The 22,946-nt window shown below is 44.1% G+C and overlaps 1 protein-coding gene across 2 annotated transcripts; it reads right to left on the bottom strand.

Annotated features, from left to right (window-relative positions):
* Positions 1-510: 510 nt before the first annotated feature.
* RRP9 (ribosomal RNA processing 9, U3 small nucleolar RNA binding protein) lies at positions 511-22,925 on the bottom strand. Of its 2 annotated transcripts, none has more exons than XM_053296170.1 (15): positions 22,811-22,925; positions 20,054-20,136; positions 19,371-19,477; positions 18,416-18,483; positions 13,648-13,689; positions 12,113-12,239; positions 9,534-9,658; positions 8,611-8,703; positions 5,948-6,048; positions 3,504-3,638; positions 2,895-2,957; positions 2,649-2,794; positions 2,333-2,412; positions 1,740-1,813; positions 511-696 (listed from the first exon to the last, which is right to left on the bottom strand). In XM_053296170.1, exons 1-15 carry the CDS (start codon positions 22,862-22,864, stop codon positions 591-593), a joined length of 1,404 nt encoding a protein of 467 aa, XP_053152145.1. In that variant the 5' UTR covers positions 22,865-22,925; the 3' UTR covers positions 511-590. The 2 variants fall into 2 exon arrangements, with proteins under 2 accessions (XP_053152145.1, XP_053152144.1); XM_053296169.1 differs by lacking the exon at positions 22,811-22,925 and adding an exon at positions 22,652-22,804.
* Positions 22,926-22,946: the final 21 nt, after the last annotated feature.

Here is a 22,946-nt window from a genome sequence, read left to right as displayed (position 1 = left end):
GAAAATTAGTGTTACCCAAGATTCAAATTATGTACAGCAAACATTTCACCTGGTCTACTCAAGATGGAGCAGTCAAGTGCTACAGTTTGACTCTAGGACAGGGCAGGGGAAATTGGATTGGAATACTTCCTCTCCACCGACGTTGCAGAAGCAGTGTCCCCAAAAGAGGACCTGGGAGTAAGTCTGATAAATGGATGCTATTTTGTTACATGACAAGACTAACTTATGCCTCTTGTTCGGCCAAGATATTGATCTTAAAGACACCCAACAGTTCCTTTCCTGAAGCTAAGCAAGTCTAAACCTCACCAGTGCCAGCCTGAGAAATCCATTCTGAACTCTAGGTAAAAGGTAAAATTTAAATCTAGAGGTAAAATTTAAAGGGCCCCTTAGGACATCACAAATCACAGAACATATGGATGTTGGTTTCCAAAAACAAAGCTCCTTAAAATGTCAAACACAAATCCACAACTCTGTTGGATAATACTGAAAATAAAGAGATGACTACTACCCTTTTATAAACACAAAAGGTAGTTTTAATATACAGATTAATCTGAAACAACTGCTACAAAGTCAGTGGCAGAAAGAGCATATTAAGAGCTTTCGTCAGATATCTGTGCATCACTGGTGGTTGTCTTCTTGAGTGGGATAATACAGATGCTATTCCTGGCCTCTTTGATTCTCCACCAACGACCCAGCCTGTAACATAAGGCAGGTAAAGATGATAATATAAGCCACTGAAGCCAACTTTTAAGTGCTGTGATTCAATAAACCTGAATACTTAACTACCACTTCACAGAAGCATTTCACCATGCTGAAAGATGCCATCTACAATGTACATTTCATAAGATGACCTTGCAATAGACTTGCAACATGGCAAAAAGAGAGATACTGATGCAGCTGGATAACTAAAATGTGGGGCAGTCTTTTTGTTCACAGGTATTTCCAGCACCCCATTAGTTACATGACAAAAGCAAAATATTTCCTCCAAAGCTGAATGACAGTGCTCGCTTTCATATCCAATCTTCTCACTAGTCAATTTTAAGAAGGTTCCCCTTCTCCACCTCTGACCTGGTCTTAAAGTGTTGAACACAAATTTGACAGCATTTCCTATTACAGTTTTATTGCAAGCCTCAAAATGAGTCTTCTCCAGTAGGACAAGTCTAGCTCTTTCTACACCCTCGCTCCATGACCTGGAAAGGAGAGCAGGATCTTGCCTGGTGGCTCTGCTTCCTTCCAACTCCCCACCCCCAAACTCAACATCTCTACAGGGTCAGTTGAATGCATCTAGAAGCGCCTTTTACACCTTCTCCTGAACATGCAGAGGTCAGGTGGTGGGGCCTGCAAGTGTAACCCTGCTCCCCTTTCACACCACATTCGGTCAACATGTAGAGAGTGAGGTGTGAAAAGAGTTCCCAGAACTAAGCAAGAAACACTGTTCATCTTAGAGGGGAAAAGTGTGTTTATTGTCACTTCTGTACCAAATCATTCTGTCACTTAACCAGTTAGGAATTCTACTAAATTCCATGAGGTTGCTAAGAGCTCTGATCTTGTCACAAAACTTATTTTCCAGAGACAGGAGATTGAGGGGGAGAAACACTGATTGTGTAACACACCGATTGTGTGATACACCTTAAATTTGGAAGTGTACATGCACCTTAAGGCAGCTGACAGAGACACAATATGCCAGTGTTATTGGAAACTATGTATGGTAATAACAACAGGAAGGCATGGCTGAATACCTGTGTTCTTGTCCAACTCCAGCAACTAGAAAGCTTCCAGCATTTGAGAATTTCAAACTATTAACAAAACCAACCTGAGGGAAAGAAACGCACCGCAAGTTAAACATCAGAAGTTTTATTATTATTTATTTCATTTGTATAGTGCCCAATCCAAAATGGTTCAGGGCAGTTCAAACTGCACAATTATCCAGTACTAGGGCAAGGGAGGTTTCTTCATAAGACACAACGGCCATCTCCAAGCAGGACAGAATCACTCCCTCTATCATCAAAGATAGTTTTATTCACCTTCCCCACCCACTTGGGCCATTCCCCCACCAGCAGCAGCTTTTATTAGCCAGAAATTGCAAGGGTCAAGCATGGCCACAAGCATGCCTGAGGAACCCAGACTTCCAGTGACCCCATCTACCTCCTCAGGTTGTTAAGGCTGAAGAGAATCTATGAACACAGGACAATCAAGATACCAGTGTTACTTGATTTACTACTGTTCCTATGGAGCCCAAATTATGATAGATGTGAGTGATTCCTTATGAAACACTATCTCTAAAAAGAGCACCTTTACAGGAAGCTAAGGCCCATGCGAGCCCTTTTCTCACCAGGGGAATATCAAAGAGTGGTTCCAGCCTCCGGAATCCCTCTCCACACTTCCACAGCTTCACACTGGCACTGTGGGAACCTGCGAACAGCAAAACAGGAGAAGGCTTGATCACGTTAGAGACAGTAACTTAATCTTCGGATCAGCACTTGCTAGGTTGGCACTGAAGCAGAAGGTGGCTTTATACAAAGCCCTCTACACAGGCAGGCCTACAGGAGCAAAAATAAAGGTATATCTAACTTCTATTACAGGCCTTAAGAGAAAGGCCGCCCTGCCTTCCACTAGCTCCAAGGTACGAGTCTCACAACATGAGGCACCTGTGGCTACAACATCACTGTTCAGCAAGGCAGCAACTGAAGAGATCCAGTATGGCTGTTCAAGGCCCTGAGTGCCATGGCGACTGTGGGCTTGCTTCACTGTGGTTAGTGGTTTCTTTTTTGAGAGCCCCCAGAGGGCTATTGACCTTAAACAGGGAGGAGAATAAGATTTGTTATACTACATGCTAGAGCCAATGGGTAACACAGTTGTAACTCAGCAACACTGAGACTTCAAGAGATACTCACCCATCATCGGCACCAGACACCATATGCTCCTCATTGATCAGCTGGACACAGTCAATAGAACCCCTAAATATAAAAAGCAGAGACAACCATGTTTACGCTCCATGCTTACCACCGGCATGTCTGGTGGTGACTTGGAACCAGGCCTTCTCTGTAGCTGCTCCTGGCCTGTGGAATGCACACCCAGCAGAAATCCGTAGTTTGGGCTCACTGCTGGCCTTCAAGAGAGCCCTAAAGACTTATTAGTTTTGTCTGGCCTTCCAAGGTTTTTGAATTGTTCTTAGAGAACCACACATGCTCACCTAAGGGGTATATGAATCTTCCTTTCGCACAAGGGGCTCTCTGGGAGCTCACCCACTGTTACCAAAGGCTCAGAAGAAGATTTGACTAATTATTAGAGACAGATGTCTAAAAATAGTTTAAACCTGTTAAGTGAAGGAGCCTGCTCCTTGTACCCACAAGTTGGCTATTAAGAGCCAAGAACAGATGCATTTCTGCAGAGCTACAGCAACCTTGTGATGAAACTTGATTAGGTGGCCCAAGTTACACTGGAACGCCCACGCCTCCCTTCCCCAAAAATATTTAATATAGGGAGATCATTCTCCTACTTACTGGTGCCCATAGAACACAAGCTGGGATTCCTCGGGGATCTTCCAAACTCTGACAGTGCCATCTCTTCCCCCCGACGTGACACAGCACTCCCGGCTCAGGCTGTCCAATCCAGTGAGCACATCTTGATGCCCAAACCTGAAGAGGAAGGGAACAGATGAGATGCAACTATAGATATCTGAATGCTTGGTATTCCACCATTCTAGAATATCTTACAGTTTAGAACCTGCCAGCTACATCACCTGCTACCATTATGAGATGCCAACAAAAATCTGTCTTATATGATGGCCTAGTTAGTCACATGCAGAAAAGGTTGGCCTCATGGATTCTCACACTCAAAAAGTTCCTGTACTCTATAGTAGGTCCATAAAAGGAAACTGTCGGCAGGGGCAACCTTATCCATCGTTTTACAGTGATGGGAAAAGCTGTGCCTACAGAGATTCTCTTTGCATCTTTGGCCAGAGATATCTTGCTCACTTCTGTTGTCTGCTTTTATTTATTTATTAATCAAATTTGGACACCGCCCCAAACTTTCTTCTCTGGGCGGTTAACAATAGCATAAAACAATTTAAAATATATACAAAAACTTAAAACAATTTAACAATTTAAAAACCACCTACAAATTAAAACCTTAAAATTTTAAAGAGGTGGGTTTTCAAATGCTTTTTAAAAATTGGCAGAGATGGGGAGGATCGTATCTCAGTAGGGAGCACATTCCACAGTCTCGGGGCAGCAACCGAGAAAGCCAGTCCCCATGTGGCCACCAGCCGAGCTGGCAGCAACTGGAGACGGATCTCTCCGGACAACCTCAATGGGCGGTGGGGCTCATAATGAAGAAGACGTTCTCTTAGATACCCAGGCCTAAGCCATTTAGGGCTTTATGTTATAACCAGCACTTTGTATTTTGCCCGGAAACCTACTGGCAGCCAGTGTAACTCTATCAGCAAAGGAGTGATGTGGTCTCTCCAAGATGACCCAGAGACCAACCTGGCCGCTGCATTCTGTACCAACTGAAGCTTCCGGACTATGTACAAAGGCAGCCCCACGTAGAGCGCATTGCAGAAGTCAAGTCTGGAGATTACCAACATATGTACCACTGTTCTGAGGTCGTTCATCTCAAGAAACGGGTGCAGCTGGCGTATCAGCCGAGCTGATAGAAAGCCTCTCTGGCCACCGCCTCAACCTGAGATACTAGAAGTACTCCCAGACTATGAACCTATTCCTTTTGGGGAAGTGTGATCCCATCCAGAACAGGGAGATCAAAATTTTCTCTAGAGTTCTGACCCTGCACAATAAGTACCTCCGTCTTATCTGGATTCAGTCTCAGTTTATTCTCCCACATCCAGCCCATTACTGCTTCCAGGCAAGCATTTAGGGAAGTTATGCCATCTCCTAAAGAAATTGACATGGAGAAGTAGATCTGGGTGTCATCAGCATACTGATAACACCCCGCTCCAACACATGATCTGGATGAATTTGGACCAACTTGTCTAGGAGGTTGTATGATGATTCTTGCCTTGGAACAGACAAAAGCTACAATTAAGGTAGATGGCATTAACCCTCCAAGCACTGGTCTACTACAGCCAACCAGGCAAGTGCTTCATGGTCCATGGTGAGGCCTTCACATCTCAGAGATGTTATACTGAAGTTATACTGTAAGAAAGTAACTTCAGGGTGGGTTTCTGATGCAAGTACTCCATACAGTTTTGCACAGCTCAGACGAGTGGAACAGACTCATTTCAACAGCTGTTATCTGACTATTCAATAGGCACCACAGCCATAAAGAGAAAGAACATGTCAATGGATCACTGAGGCTAATCCCAGCTCCACCCTCCAATTCAGCTCTCTGTTACCTCCAGAGTGCATGATATTTATAGTGAGTGAGCTGGATGACATCCATACTAAGGACCATGAAAAAGGTTTGTGGCTGCTGTGCTTCTGAGTTGCACTACTGCTAGCAGAAAATAAATCTTTTCCAGAAAATATACAAGTTTGTGCAAGAGGTAGTGCACCATGTTATACAACAATTAGCTAGTGTGCCACCTTGTGCTCTCACATCTTCCACTAGCACAAGAACTAGTCCGGAACAAGTACAACCTTGCATTATGTCTTTATGCTAGCACAACCACATTGATACTAGCACAAGACTGGTCTGGGTGTCACTCTTTAAAAACACTTAATAGCAATAGCACTTACATTTATATACCGCTCTATAGCTGGAAGCTCTCTAAGCGGTTTACAATGATTTAGCATATTGCCCCCCAACATTCTGGGTACTCATTTTACCGACCTCGGAAGGATGGAAGGCTGAGTCAACCTTGAGCCCCTGGTCAGGATCGAACTTGTAACCTTCTGGTTACAGGGCGGCAGTTTTACCACTGCGCCACCAGGGGCTCACTGTCATTGCCTCAGTCCCACAAGTATGTAGGAAAAAGCATGCTTCTCACAATGTTTCCACGTAAGCATTCTCTGCCACATTCCACACTTTGACTGAACGGTCATGCGAGGCGCTATACAGCTGGTGTGTGCCTTTCCGGAAAGACAGGCCCTGCACAGGAGAAGAGTAAGAGGATTGCGGGTGGAGATAGTGGTATGAATGATAAAGCAGAATGAAAGACATTTACGTGCTACTTTCAGTCATTGCCAAATATCCCCCTTCCAAACCTTGCCTACATCCACCCTGGTGTATGGTGCATTCCAGTACTACTGAATGAGCCATTAGAGCATCAGGTACAGGTCACAAATAGACAAGTTATTTGTAACTTGTTTGGTCTGTCCTTCCAAGGTTTTTAAATCATTCTTGAATATTTTTAAATGGTTTTAAAATCTGTTTTAAGTTGATGGTTTTAAATGATTGTTACTTTGTTTTGTTGCTGTGCACCACCCAGAGCCTATGGAATGGGTGACATAAAATGTAATAAATAAATGAATAAAATAAATCGCTTCAAAAATACCATCTGATCTCTACAAAAATGACACTTGGATGTTAAAAAAAGCCATGAGAACTGAAATATTTTGTATTTTGCTATTTACATAGCACTTTGCAATTTTTTTTTTTTTTAAGCATCTCACAATTCTTAGAGCAGAATCCAGACAAGTATTGCTTTGGAGCAGGCCTGTTCAACTTAGGCCCCGCCCCAGAGCTGTTTTTGGACTACAACTCCCATAATCCCCAGCCACAGTAGCCAATAGCCAGGGATTGTCGGAGTTGTAGGCCAACATCTGCAGGAGGGCCAAGGTTGAGCAGGCCTGATCTAGAGTAAAGCTCTTGAACGAGAAGGAGGACATGGCAAGAAGAAAGGAACCACTCTTCCAGACTCAGTCTTATGCGAGCAAAAGCTGTTACGCAACTTCTAGCTGTTCCTTATGCAATCTTCTTCCACGAGCAGAAGTCCTCATCTTCTGCTGGTGATTTAATAGTATTGCAGAGCAGCATAAGTCATGATTACTGCACATTTTCTCACCTTATGCTAGCACAATAGGAGTCTAGATCCTGCTTGCAGTGTTAAAGATTTGATCACTGTGATCAACATGCCTCCTAGGCAGTTATCAAATACATTTTAACAGTTATTGTTGTATTCAGTTCCCAGTTCTGATAGGGATACCAGGACACACCCTAAGGCAGAGAGCCTCAGATTCCTTTTAGAGAACATTTATTTATATCCTGCCCATCCAGTGTAATACTGCTGGGATGACTCACAACAAAACAACTTAGTTAAAAAGAGACCAGATTGAAATCAAATTTATGAATCCAGAACCCACTAGAACAGACAAGAATGTTTTTTTTTAAAAAAAGCCTCTCTCAAAAGACAAGTCTTTAAACTTCTGCAGAGATACAATAAAATTGTTATGATTTAATATAGATGTTTAAAAACAAAAACAGCAAAAACCTATATTAAATGTCCAAAATCAGTACAGCTATCAATAACACTAATTCTGTTGGCCAGAGAGCAATCAGACAGAGACTCAATTGAAACTAATTAGGAACACAGGAAGCTGCAATATTCCGAGTCAGACCATAGGTCCATCTAGCTCAGAATTGTCTTCACAGACTGGCAGCGGCTTCTCCAAGGTTGCAGGCAGGAATCTCTCGCAGCCCTAACTTGGAGATGCTGCCAGGGAGGGAACTTGGAACCTTCTGCTCTTCCCAGAGCAGCTCCATTCCCCTAAGGGGGATATCTTACAGTGCTCACACATTGTCTCCCATTTATATGCAAGCAGGGTGGACCCTGCTTAGCTAAGGGGACAAGTCATGCTTGCTACCACAAGACCAGCTCTCCTCTCCTACCTCAATTAAAAGTAAAGTTGTGCTGTCGATTGGTGTTAACTCCTGGCGACCACAGAGCCATGTGGTTTTCTTTGGTAGAATACAGGAGGGGTTTACCTTTGCCATCTCCTGCGCACTATGAGATGATGCCTTTCAGCATCTTCCTATATCGCTGCTGCCTGATATAGGTGTTTCCCATAGTCTGGGAGACATGCCAGTGGGGATTCTAACCAGCAACCTCTTGCTCTCTTTGCAAGTTACTTGATTTAGGAATTTCCACTAGGGATGTGCACAAACTGGTTTGGTGCTCCTTTTGTGGAGTGCTGAACTGGTTCAGAATTCCGGCGTTCAAGCCAGTTCGGAGGCAGCAGGGAGCGGGGTCCTGAGGGTGCCCTTACCTCCCCTGCCACTTTCCCCTCGAACTGGTGCTCTGCCCAAAACAGTTGCCATGGGGCTGTAGTGTAGCTCCTTGCAGCCCCGTTCAGCAGCATACCAGAAGTGGCCAACGTATGTTCATTGGCCACTTCTGGTACACTGCTGAACAGGGCTGCAAGGAGCTACCCTACAGCCCCACAGCAATGGTTTGGGGCAGAGCACTGGTGGGCAGGAAAGTGGCGAGGGAGGTAACGGCACATACACCCCACCTCCTGGGAGTGTACAAACCAGTTTGTGCACATCCCTAATTTCCACAGTCTGCACTCCAGCCCAGCTGCATGTAGAATTCTTCAACTCTTTTGAGAAATGGCATTAAATGCACCTATAAGCCTATATGGCTTTGTGGCCAAATTATGTGGGTTAACACCCACCCCCCTGCCCCACTGCCAAGTTGTGGAACTCACTCACCGACACAGCATCACGATGACCAGTGAACTTGTACAGGTGCTTGCAGGTTGCTGCTTCCCAGATCATAATGATCTTGTGCCGATCTCCTGTAGCCTAGCAGAGAAAGGCCAAGCAAGGCATTCTTGTCAGTACCCACAATTTTTTAGTAATATTTGCACGCAGGGATCCACAAGTTTAGGCTTAGCTTATGAGCCAGCCATTATTTGTGGTTGCCACCAAACCCCTCTTTCCCCTCAGATCCTTTTCTGGCATACAAGCAGAAATCTTAGGAGAGAAATGGGTCTACTGCCATTTGCACTGGGATATGGCACTGGCAAGAAACAATGAGAGTCCTCTCCTGCTGCTCCAAAGGGATTCCTGCTGTTTTTTACCTTCTCAAGAACGGCAAGTGGATTTGCAGATGCCCATCTGCACATTTTAGATCTTTTTGGTACCAGCAGTAATAAGGTGTTTAAGGATAACCACCCCATTAAGAACAATTTATGAAGATGAATGGATTGACTCTTCTCTCTAGATGGCTTTTTTTATCAAGCTGCTGGAGACTCCCAGTGAGTCTACAAGCCCAGAGGAGCAAATCCAATTTGGGGACTATTAGCAACTAACAACCACAGCAGAGAATTGTCACCATTTCTGTGAAAAGTAGAAGCCTACCTAAAGAACAGGTCTGATTGAGCCACACGTACCAACTACATACTGCTGGCAATGACCTGCAATACACAGCTTGATCAGTGGCCACCCGTCAGAGGGACATCCTCATCCTAGTCAATGGGTGGACTGATAGACTGCTGGCAGAGGGCATGGAAATGTAATTATAGGTGCTCCACTAAAAGAAGCTAAACTGCAAAGATGCAGGGAGAGACCTCAGCTCCACTAAAGACCAGTTGCGTGTGCTTCCTCAGAACACGAGGATAGGTTCTTCTTACCAAGTATTTACCGTCTGATGAGATAGCCATTGAAAGGATGTGTGCTGTGTGACCCACGTGACTGTCCTCCATCCCCTTCTTCTCTCCACTGATCACATGCAGCTTCTTCCCACTCTCCACGTCCCCTAAGTTACAAGACTCCATTTATTATCTCTAACTTAGCTGGACAAGGACAAAGCCATATATAAGTGCTTTAATTATCATCCACGAATCTTCTCCCACTTCAGTTAAGCCAGAGCACCGCTGCAGCAGAATCCACTGCAAATTTTCTAGCTTTTAAAACAAGACATCTGCTAACAGTGACCAAAGAGACTGTACAGGGAGGAGAAATTAAAATGCTGCCCCCCCCCCCCCCGGTGGTTTAAAGTGTGTATGGAGGGAGTGGAGCATCGGTGGAGGATAAAATAAGTACAGCTGCATTCTAAGTGGAGTCTACGCTGACACATAAAAGGTGAAGGAAGCTTAAAACGCAATTGTAAATCCACCTTCATGGATCCAGTTTAAAAAAAACCTGAAACAAGTACACTTAATACTGCATTTTTTGCTTTTCACATATGGATACCAAAAGAATGCAAGAGGTTCAAGAAAGGCATGAGTGATATCAGTGCTAGCTCTGTACCCACACTGATCAACAGATAATGGGTCTATGCATCTCAACCATCAGATTACACAAGAGCTTAATTTGGCACCAAGTTTCTTTGTAATCGAATCATAAAGTTGCAGGCCTGAAGTTGTACTCTTAACTCTGGAGCACAACAGAATTCGTTCAGCTTCCTGCAACAGCTGCCTACAGAGAGATGGATGAGATACACAAACCCACAGAACTCCATTCACACCCGGATCACCAACATTTACTGATGCCCATTATGACAACCCTGTATCAATGTCTAATTTATACACTGAAATCTGCAAAAGTTATCTAAGTGGAAGGATTCACAGTCATCACAAACAGAGAACTCGCCTATTACAGAATGTTAGACACCCGACTCTCCCAATCACAGAAGCACCTGCCATCCCATTTACAGTCTCCATCACTTCAGATGAAGGCTGTATGAATCAGCACCATGGGAGGGGGAGTGAAGGGAAAATGTTAGATGGGTCAGGGGGCAGGACTTCTGTTGCTGCTTTGGACAGTGTATCTGAGAACAACATCTGAAGAGGGTTAAAGGCTATTTTCAGTCTAGTGCTCAGCAGTATTCCCTCTAAGGCATGCACACGCTCACAAGCTTTTTTTTTTTTTTTTTTAATGTCCACTCAGTTAATTTTAGATCCTGCTCAGGTTGAATCAGGAAGGCCCCACTCTGTAGGCACATGTGCACACAGTGCCTTGATACTGCTGCCCAGAACAATCCTCATTCTGCACACAGATGAGAACAAGTTGTTCTAGTAAGAACTAATCGGCCTACTTTCCTTTCACTATCTCTACAACTGGACTCAATTTGGTTCAAATCGCCACAAGTTAGATCTTTTGCGCCTCAAAGGTTTACGCATCCACCATTTTGAATTAGGGTGGATGACATAAACTACACCACTGAGGTGTCCCTACAACCTGATTTGGTTCATGTTGGTCCAGGTGCTGCAAAGTTGATGGGGAGAGGGACACACACGGACAGGGAGACATACACACACGCATGCCAGGTGATCTCATAAGCCTACTGGAAAGTAGGCTAAAAATAAGAGGGAACTCTGGTGCTCAGGAAACATCTTAAGTCAAGTCATCCATTCCTTCAGCAATGTTAAGCAGAATCTGGATGAGAGAGATTGACTGGAATACAAATGTAACAGCACACATATGGGAGCCATCATAGCTCTGCAACAGAACTCATGCTTTCCATGTACAGAAGTTAGAAGTTAGATCTCTGGCATCTTTACTTTAAAAAATCAGAGGAAGTAGAGCCAAGGAAGTTGTCTACCTAAGACTGGAAAGATGCTGCTAGTCAGAGTAAATGCTACTAGGGTACATGGCCCAATGGTTTAAAATCAAATACAAGGAACTGCTTTGACCTATCTATAAGCCAAACATCCCACTAGTCCAAGAAAAGATGGGAAAATAACTATATACGCTTAAGTCTTCAGACAGAACAGTTCATTTTATCAGGCACCTAGCAGTGATGCAAATAGTTTAAGTAGACAAGAACAATGTTGTAGATTTAACAGCACAAGTAGAATTTCCCAAGTTATACAAGCTGAACATGACTGGCTATGAAAACACTCAGAATTAAAGAAACTGGATAATAAAAGGGGACAAAGCAGCACTGCACGGTCTCACCCATTTTGCTGCTGTTTTGTCGTGCAATCCCTTATATATTTTTCGCCTGCAGAAGAATACAACGGATATAGAGAAGAGCCGACTATTAGCAATGTTGGCAACGTTTTGGTAGTAATACCAAGACTGGTCCCTTCACCTTCTCCAGCTACACAAAGACACACTCACAGACTTTTGATCCACCAGGTCTGCAACATCTCTAGATGGAGCCCACATAACATGCAATGCTCATTCCCTCTGGCTTCTTCCACACTCTGCCACCAAGACCTGCACTATAAAGACACTAGCTTCTTTTGTAGAGAACACAACTTACATTTGATGATGGTGCAATCTTTAGCTGCAGAGAAGATGTATTTATCATCTGGCGATATGACTATGCAGGTGATGGGCAGCCGGTGACCTCGTAGTACCCTGATGTCAGCACTCTCTGGTGGCTGTAACTATTCAGAAGGATAGCAATGAGATCAGTGACTCCTGAGGATGTGGACAAGCTGCTTGGGGCGGTGCGGCCTACCACCTGTTCTCCGGATCCTTGCCCAACTTGGCTGCTTCTATCTAGCAGGGAGATTGTTGGAGGTGGCCTAGTTAATATCATAAATGCATCACTGAGGGAGGGTAGGGTGCCTTCGCTGCCGGCTCCTCCAGCCAACCGGTGGCCAGGCCAGCCCGCTGCTGGCTCCTCCAGCCAGCTGGGCCCACCGCCGGCTCCTCCAGCCGACTGACAGCCAGCCCGCCGCCACCTACTCTGCCCAACCGGCAGCCGGGCCAGGGCCCATCTGGCCCAGGGCCTGTCCGGCCCGCCGCCACCATTGTCTCCTGTCTCCGTTGCTATCCCTAGGCAGTCAATCTCACGAGACCTGCCATGCATGGGATTAGCGACGGGTATGCTTAGGAGAATTAAATATACAGAAGATGGTTTTAAAATTGTTTTGTGATTATTGTTTTTAAAGGACTGATGAGCAGGTTTTATTTTTGCTGCACCACCCAGAGCCGTTTATTTTTGTGCACCACCCAGAGCTGTTTGGATGGGGTGCTATCTAAGTGTAAAATAAATAAGCAAGTGCTTGTATCATCATCAAGCTCCTGGTAACTGGGTATTGCAATGACAGCATACAAGCTAGAGTACAGCAACAAAGAACCGGTGCATCAGAAGTCATTTTGCAGCCTGGGATGGCCTTCAGCACTGCTTTGCACAGTGGGTTGCAACCCAGAAGAAACATTCCATTATACTCCAATGTCTCCCTAATCTTAAGGAAATCTAGTATCGAAATAAGAGAGGAAAATAAGACCACAGCACTAGCTGTTCTTACTAGAACCAAAGAACAGTCCTGAGATTTCAAACTGGAGCATCCAACCACCAAAACAAATATTATGTTGTATGTGCAGACATAAACAGATTACATGTACAGATCTTTGTATGGCCAACTATACATGTTTTCATTTCAGAAGTGAACTTGAACACAGGCTCCCTCAAGCGCAGGGTACGGAGAAGAAGTGAACAGCTCTGTGTGTGGTGGACAAAGTGTGCAAATGTGTCCATATGCATATAGATCTGAACATGCATACGCCATACAGATTGTATGTGCATTGAACATGATGAGTTTAATAGAGCTTTAGAAACCTAAGAGCAAGCAGACTTAGGTTACAGTTTCTACCAGAACTGTATGAGAGTAATGACCAAGGAGGAGAACAATTTAAAAATAAATGGCAATCCTCCCTGCAAAAGATCTCAAGCAACAGCACAAAAGCTCTGTGTCAAAAGATAACCAGTCTCCTCGACTTCAAGGAACAGAGACACAGCTGCTCTCGAACAGGAAAAATAACTCAAATGAAGGTATCCGTACTTACACTTTTGGCAATTTGTCGCTGCAGTTTTCCTTTCTGCTCAAGCTATGGAAGAAGAATGGTGAATGTATTTATTTTATTTAACTCATTTGTATACCGCCCAAAACGTACATCTCTGGGCAGTTTTAGACATCAGTAGAATCCCCCTCTAAAAACCGAAACAGTGTAAGAGTGAGAGTGAGTGTGTGTGTTTTAATTCAACATATAACCATACAACTGAAAATTCTAAGACTACTACATAGTGAAGTAATACAGCAATTCATTTATGAAAGTGTATTGAGAAAAGAAACACACTGCCTTTTAAATCCCATTTTAGATTACATAAAATCAATCTGTTTTAAGCACGCACAAAGTATAGGGCTACACGAACACATGAGAGAATGCTAATGGGCTGCTCTAGTTTTGTCTTTTAAACTCTTACGTTTCTAGCTCTCATAAAGACAGGGAATCTTAGAAAAGTGACATCACGATAGACTTTAAAGGCTGACAGATGAAAAGGCAAGCAAACCACAGTTTTATTGGATACTCAAGTTCCACAGCTTCAAAACAATTCATTGTTCTACAAGACTGTCATTATTTTGTATTCGGACTGAGAGTACAAGAGGGTTATCATTGCTCTGACTATAGGACAGGTTGCTGTGAGGAAAGACGACAAGAAATGAACTTCTACAAAGCCAGAGCAGAAGACAGTGCAGACACTTACATGGTTGACACCTCAAGAAGTCATGGAACATAACATACAACTTATACATATTCCAAGAACTTCCACTTGGCTTCAGTCTGGAATCTGCAAATATCAGAACATCCAGGAGGCCTACCCCAGTGTCCGATCCATGCTCATCTCATGCATAAAAGTGACCAATATCCTTTTGCTTATTACGGAAGCTGCCTTATACCAAGTTAAACACTGGCCCATCAAGCTCAGTACTGTCCATACAGATTGGCAGTGGCTCTCCAAGGTTTCAAGCAGCTCTACCTGGAGATACCAGGGAGTGACACCGAGACATTCTGCATACAAGCAGATGCTCTACCACTGAACTATAGCTCCATTCCTTAAGGGAAATATCCTACAGCAGACAGTGTTCACATGTAGTCCAAATGCATGGTTGCTACTGCAAGACCAGTTCTCCCCTCTCTACTATCACCCCTGGAAGAAGATTTATTCCCCTCCACTTCTACTACGGATTTTAATATTTGTACCCAAGAGCCAGATCACACTACAGGTCCATGATCAGGTTTTGCTTGAGAAGCAATCTGTATAGCACTTTGATCCGTGTTGTCCTCTCTGGCACAGCAGAACATTGGTGCCGAGGGACTAGGAATAAGTACCACAAGACAGTTTCCTGATTTTAATGCTCACTGCTAGAAATATTTAGCAGCTCTGTTATTTTAGAGAAGAAATTCTTAGTGACGTGTGAAGTATTTGCCAATGTAATTGGAGTTTATCAGGTCCAGAATTATGATGTCTGGGCCTCAGACTCTGGGATATATTTGGCGATACAGAATTGAATGACTGTGTGCACAGCTTTTCAGACTGATAGACCCAGTGAATGTGGAATGTGTAGAAGGACACTACATTAGAAGTTATCACACTACATACATCAGGGAATGCGCTGCGTGCTTGAACGTACCATCGCCGGATGTAAGAGAACCAATGCAAACACTTAAGCCACACAATAGCCATCACAGGGGGACAGTGGGAGTTAATCCTGTTCACCCTCAGTCCTCCACAAAAAAAATACTACCTGTTCTGCTCACCAATCATCTTTTTGCCATTGCCCATTGCTCTGAACAGGGGCACAGCAAGCCTGGAGTGGGCCCTGGCACAAACAGTGAAGATGGGCCCTTGCCCTCACACCTCCTTCATGGGGTGGGGGGGCAGCAAAGAGCAAGCTGCTGCCCAGCCATCCCCTGCCCCTCAGGGGGTCCGGGGACATTTGTCTCTCCATTTCCCTTTTCAGTTATAACGAAGCCTCTAGCTCTTAGAAGTCTTACCAATGTAACAGCAAGAACAAAGTCCAGTCACTCTCAGCAACATGGGATTAGTTTTTGTTCTACTCCCACAGGGGGAAATGGCAACACTTGCCCTTTGCTTTCCTCTGCCCAATCCAGAAGAGGGACGCCTTTGGACTGAGAGTGGACCCAATACACCTCTGCAGGGGTGGGGGACCATTTAGGATGGTCCGCCCTCAGAGGCTTATGGATCCTAATGGATTCCTGATGGCTCTGGGAGAGTTTCCTGCCGAGAGAGAGGACGATCCTGTTGACGCCCTGGTCTCCCTCTGGTATGAGATGGGTCGGGCGACTTGACACGGTTGCGCCTAGGCATCCTCTCCCAACCACTGGGGAATCCAAGTGACTCCCAGGTATGCAGGTAAGTTGCAGACAATGAAGTAGGCTAGTAGACAGCTTGAGCATCATTGGCAGAAAACTCAGAATGAATGTGACTGAACACAGGCTAGAACCCATATTAGGGCGTACTCTATGGCAGTGACGGGGGCGTAGAAATCCTACTTTTCCACCACCATCAAGTCTGCTCAATGTTGTCCAGCTGAGCTTTTTCGAGTGGTTCGGGGCCTCCTAGGTGAAGACCCCAAAGACCATCAAATAGAACCTTCGAATGAATTGCTGTATTCGGCATCCCGCTGTGACAGATTCGCGTTACATTTTGCGGATAAAATTGCTCATCTCCATTCTGACTTGGATGCTAAAAGTTTTGCTGCACCAGAACTGGATGTTGCCAATGCACCACCTGGTCTTGTTATATTGGATGGTTTTCAGACTGTGTTGCCCGAGGAGGTGGACAGACTGCTTGGAAGGCTGAGGCCTACCACGTGCATCCTCGACCCTTGCCCTTCATGGTTGGTGAAGGCTTAGAGAGAGAGACTGGGTCCATCACCTCTAAAGCATTCATGCAAGAGGTGACCCCTCACATGAAGGAGGCAGTCATTAGGGCCCTCCTAAAAAAGCCCCCACTTGACCCAGATGACTTAAATCACTTTTGACCTGTTTCAAACCTCCTCTTCTTGGGCAAGGTGTTGGAGCGTGTTGTGGCGTCTCAGCTCCAGGCAGTCCTGGATGAATCTGATTACTTAGATCCTTTCCAGTCTGGCTTCTGACCTGGATATGGGACAGAAACTGCCTGGGTCACCCTGATGGATGACCTGTGCTGGGAGAAAGACAGAGGGAGTGTGACTTCGTTGATCCTCCTGGACCTCTCAGTGGCTTTCAATACCATCAACTATGGTATCCTTCTAGGATGTTTCTCTGGGTTGGGACTTGGGGGCATGGTCATACAGTGGCTCTACTCCTACCTGGAGGGTCATACTGAGAAGGTGGTGCTGGGGGATGCCTGCTCTACCCCTTGGCCTTTGGCTTATGGGGTGCCACAAAGATCTATTCTGTCCCCCATGCTGTTTAACATCTACATGAAACATCTGGGAGAGGTCATCCATAGGTGTGGACTGCAGTGCCATCAGTATGCTGATGACACCCAGCTCTACCTATCTTTTAAGTCAGGGAGGGAGTGGATGCTCTGATGCATCCACCAGGGAGGCAGTGGATGCTCTGAACTGGGGCTTGAAGGCTGTTCTGGACTGGACGGGGGCAAACAAGCTTAAACTTAATCCAGGTAAGATGGAAGTACTCTGGGTTGGTAGAAATGATCATCCGAGTAATGAGGCAAATCTGATCTTGGATGGGGTCACACTCCCTTGAAAGAAAGTTTGCAGCTTGGGGGTACTTCCAGATCCGATGCTGTCCTTAGAGGCACAGGTGGCGGTGGTGTGCAGAGATGCCTTTTACCAGCTACTGCTGGCATGCCCGCTGTGACCCTACTTGGAGAAATCGGACCTGACCTCAGTCACTCATGCATTGGTAACATCCAGATTGGACTACTGCAATGTGCTCTAGTGGGGCTGCCCTTGAAGACGTTTTGGAAACTTCAGCTGGTCTAGAATGCTGCTACAAGGATGCTCATGGGTGCATGTCGCTTCACAAGTATCACACACATCCTGTGGCAGCTTCATTCATTACCAGTCCGCTTCTGGGCTAGATTCAAGGTGCTGGTCTTGACCTTTAAAGCTCTACACAGCTTGGGGCCAGGATACCTATCAGATCGTATTTGCCCACATGAACCTGCCAGGGTCCTCTATTCATCATCTCAGGCCCTGCTCATGGCCCCACCACTAACATAGATCCAGCTGGTGGGGTCTAGAGACAGGGCCTTTTCGGTTGTGGCCACTCGGCTTTGGAACATCCTCCCTGAAGAGCTCCACCATGCTCCCTCCCCGCAATGTTTTTTAACAAACTAAAAACACATCTTTTTAAAGAGTCTTTTTAATGCTCCATCTTTGGTTATATCTGATAGGTTCTTTAGTTTTTATAATTCCCAATTTTTAGCTTTTAAACTTAATTTGAAACTTAATTCTGATTGTGATTATAGCCTGACTTCTTTACTTAATTTGTTTAATTTTATTAGTTGTATTTTACATTGGATCTATTTTATTGTTGTGAGTTGCCCTGAGTAGTAGGGTATAAATATTTTAAATACATAATCTCTATATATAATTCTTCTAAATGTAACTGTCGCTAATTCCATGTGTGGCAGCTCTCGCGAGAGTTTGCGAGTGAGCTGCGAATTAGCGCTGGGCCAGCCAAGGAGAAGTGGCCAGCCACCGGGCAAACTAGGGGCGCAGATGCTCTGTGCCAGCTCAGCTTGTAAATAAAACACTCTCTCCACTTTGGTACCAATCCTCAATATCCAACTCACCACATCTTCCTTCAGTCGACCAGCAACCAGGTCCTTTTCAAAGGCTTCTTCTTCGGCCTTTTCCTCTTCTGTCCAAGGTAAAACACACACACAGAGTGCATAAGGGCCAGGGTGGAGAATATAAGTCGTAAGAACAGGATGGGTAGCCGGAAGCAACAAGGGATTTTGCTTCAGTGCTGCCTGTTTTCCTAATTTTATTACATATATATTCTGCCTTTGTTATGCGATTGTACTCAAGACAGCATACATAGGGTTCTCAAGCTGTCTCCCATACAGGCACTGATCAGGTCCTGACCTCCTTAGCTTCAGGAAGGTTTCTACATCATGAACCTTCAGACCATGACCTAACATTCTACTCAACAGTGAACCTTTCCCTGCAAGAACTAGCTGTTCTAGTGTAACCATTAGGCAAATCACTAAAGGCCGATTTGCAAAGCTCTTCAAATACATGGTTGCCACTTGAAATTGCAATGTGTACCAAATCCTTGCTCACAGTCAGCTTATCATACATAGCTGGTGTGTAGTGAACAGAATCCTACTGCTTTTTAAAGTCTGCTTGTATAATTATATGGGTTGACTAAGTCAATCTGAAAGTTTTTAGCCAACTTCCCCTCGCTTTTTTTTAGATGACTGTCCATCTGCATAAATTAAGTAACAATTAAGAATCAAGTAGTTGAGATACCAAAGTAAGAAACAGAAAACCTATATTAATTACTTGCTTTGCAAGCCTGGCTAAATTAATGCAATTCTCCCACCCCCACCAACACACACAAAAAGGATAATTAAAAACCCTCCAAGCTCTTACAGGAGGATTTCTCACTTGTCACCTTTGCTGGGATTTTGCAATATACACACATGTACAATAAAGAGTCTGATTTTTAGTCATTTAAGTAATCCACTAAACAAATTCAATTGGACAGCAGTCCATATATATCAAATCCAGCCCATATCTCACCTTGCTGTCGAAGCTGTTCCAGGTATAACTTTGCTAATCTCAATTTCTTCTCTTGTGGTGTCTCCTCAATTTCCTCTTCTGCTTCATTGTTCTTTTTCTTTGCTGGACTATGAGAAGGAAATACATGGGAAAGAGAATCTCATTTCTCCCCCAGCAAACATACATCAACAAGACAGACATCTCATTGCACGGCACGTCAAAAAGTTAAACAAAATGCACCTGGAATGGAATAGAGGCAGAATTCTATAGCACCGCACTATCACCAATAACATTCTTAAGGTGGCTTACAACAATAAAAATCCATACATAAAAATTAAATATCAGTCAATAATTAGATGTATGCCCTTCCTAAATGCAAATTAAAAGTTTTAAGATATATATATATATATATATATATATATATATATATATGTATATATTTGAAAGAGAAACTTTTTTTTTTAAGGTACTGTTTAGCATCCTGAACTGTATCTTCCAGTTTTTCTGGACAGGAGTTCATAGCATGCTACATAGCAAAGAGAGCTTGGAACAACGTTGGCTCTCAAATTGCTTTTTGCACCACTCAAAGTGAAGTCATAACAAGCTCTGCTTCTTTATATTTATGAGGCTACACCTCTATCCATGATCATACAACTCTCCTTCTAGGCTAAGGAAGACCCCAAAGTAGTCTGGCTTGCCCTTACCTGTCTGGTTCAGAGTCACTGGAGATCTCTTCATTCAGCTTGGAGCCAGCTTTCTGCCAAGATTTCTCCTCTGTAGTAGGGAGCTGGGAAATGGAAAAAAGTCCTTTCAGAATTCAGATGTGAATTTGCTGGGGTGAAGTACAACTACAGTACAAGACTTTCCCCCCACAAGTGGGAATGTGAATGGGCCTAAAGTAAGTTTGAATTTCACCAACACTGAAACTAACTAGAGCCCACCTCTCAATACAGATGCATGCCTACATTCTATGAATATCAGCAGTTATGCAAATCCTCACAGAGGTAGGGTTTAAATACTTGACAACCAGAGTTAGTTCACTATGAAGTTGTCAAGTATTTAAACCCTACCTCTGTGAGGATTTGAACTACTGATATATCTCATATATGATATATCTCATATATCAACATGCAAAAAATCTCCCAACATGCATGCACAAACCATATATACTCTCAACAGAATTTAAAATCATATATATATATATGATTTTAAATTCTGTTGAGAGTATATATGGTTTGTGCATGCATGTTGGGAGATTTTTTGCATGTTGAGATGCTTTATTGTAAATTGGCTACATTTTGTTTTTAAGGAGCATATTTCATGTAAGTAAATACCATTGGGAGGAGAGATAAAGAGTTTTCATGGAAAAAAGTGGGGGGGGGTGTTATGCTGTTAGTCTGGTGGTTATATTGTTCTATTTTTATCTTTATATAATGAATTTTATACTCGCCTATATGTATTTTGTAAGATTCATGAGAAATACTTCAATAGCAATTTATGGCCACTGAAGGCGGCTCAAGCTGAAACGTCTAGCACAGCAGCAAGCAATTGTCATACAGCAACTAATTACAGAAAGGAATGCTTACTGGCACAGCAGCAACTAAGCATTGAATTAGCAGTAGAAGTACAGAAAAGAGCGCGTACATGCACATTGTAGTATGGGGAGCTGAGTTTATCACCTCATTGAGATAGAGGAAGCCGCTTATGGATGTGGATTTCAAAATATCAGCATATGTGGTATAAGAAGACATTTATATAGACTTTTATTACTCCCTTTTTTGCAGTTCTGTACTTTTTGGAAGTTTGGAATTCATGAAATTCTACAATGAAGGAATTATTGAAAGAATTACTGGGCGTTTTTAGGTTCTATGTATCATATGAATTATTGGCAGATTGGGTATTAAAATTATTGGTTATCTTAATGTATATGTATTTATATGTGAATTTTGATTGTTTAAGGATTCATGTATTGATTTGAGTGCATATGTGGGTAATTTTAAAATTGTATATGTTAAATATCTAGTAGCTTTCATCCTCTGGTATGTTTTGAGAAAGATCTTTGTAACATTAGGATGTAGTTGAGTGTGTCCTCTTTATGTCTTTTTTCATATTAATTTTATATTTTATTCACCAAACTTTTTGTGTGGGTGGGTTCTTGTGGTGCTATAACCAGTTCTGCCAACTGAGAATCTCACAACTTACAAGGAAGGAGTCAAAAACCAACCTGGCAGCTTAGCCTTCTCAGATGATAGAACACAACTCTTAGTACTTACTTAAGTAGCCACTAAGGTCTGCAACTGTCAAATCTCCATTCCCCCATGAAACTCACTGGGTGACCTGGGGCAATCGCTCTCGATCAGCCTAACCTACCTTGGAGGGCTGTTGTGAGAATAAATGTACCAGCATATGCCACCCTGTTCCTTCAAAGGAGGGCAGGGTAAAAATAGGATAAACACTAATAGGATAAGCACCAAAGACTGCTCCCTTAAGATTGCAACTCAGACTACACTCTATCAGAGTGCAAGCCTCATCCAACTTTGTAAGGTAAAGTTGTGCCATGGAGTCCTGGCACCCACAGAGCCCTATGGTTTTCTTTGGTAGAATACAGGAAGGATTTACCATTTCCTCCTCCTGTGCAGTACGAGAGGATGCCTTTCAGCATCTTCCTATATCACTGCTGCTGCCTGATAAAGGAGTTTCCCATAGGAAACATACCAGTGGTAATTCAAACCAGCAACCTCTTGCTCCCTAGGCAAGTAACTGCCCCTCTGTGCCATTAGGGGGCTCCATCAAACTTTGTAGGACATACTTGTTACACTTTTATCCCACCCTTCCTCCAAGGAATTCAGGGCATCCCAGATTGACCCCTTTTTACACACAGACCCCACAACAACCCTGTGAAGTACATTAGGCTGAAAGGTACATACTGGTCTAAGGCCATCCAGTGAGCTTCATGGCTGTAGAAATTTGAACCCAGCTCTCCCCACTTAAACACTCGTTTAAGCACCTCACATACACTCTTGGTGTGTTGAATGTTGTCCAGCGCACTTAGGATCAGGCTGCACACCATCAGTGCTCATCACAGCCCATTCCTTACTTTTTTGGAAGAGAGCACGCTGTGCCATCCCTATAGCCTTTCCCTCTCGTCTCCACATTCCCCTCTGTACTTAAACATGGGCAAAGAAAATAACCCACACGTGTACCCCTTCCCTACCATGAAGCGCGTTAAGAGCCCACTAACACACGTGCCTCTCGCTGCGCTACCCAGTCTTCCTTGGCCCCGCCACCGCCGCACTGCTGACCTTCCGCTTCTTGCGTCCGGCTGCCCCCGCCGCTGTGGCCGAGGTGGAGGCACCCCGCGGCTGTTTCCTCTTCATGCCCGCAGCCGCCATGCTGCTAGCCAGTCTAGACGAGACAGGCAGCCGCATAAAGGAGCTCTTCCCCCCACGTGGCTCTCTTACCCAACCCTCGGCGCTTCTTCCTACGCTGGAAACGCCTCCGGTCTTCTCCCCCATTGGTTAAGGTGGGTACCGCCTCCAGTCTCTTACTGGTCCTGTAACCGGCTGGTCTTCACATGTGGCGTTTCCTATGGGGCGT

This window comes from Hemicordylus capensis, chromosome 2, assembly GCF_027244095.1.
Source record: "Hemicordylus capensis ecotype Gifberg chromosome 2, rHemCap1.1.pri, whole genome shotgun sequence".
Classification (NCBI taxonomy): domain Eukaryota; kingdom Metazoa; phylum Chordata; class Lepidosauria; order Squamata; family Cordylidae; genus Hemicordylus; species Hemicordylus capensis.
This window is presented reverse-complemented; position numbering and strand designations above follow the sequence as displayed.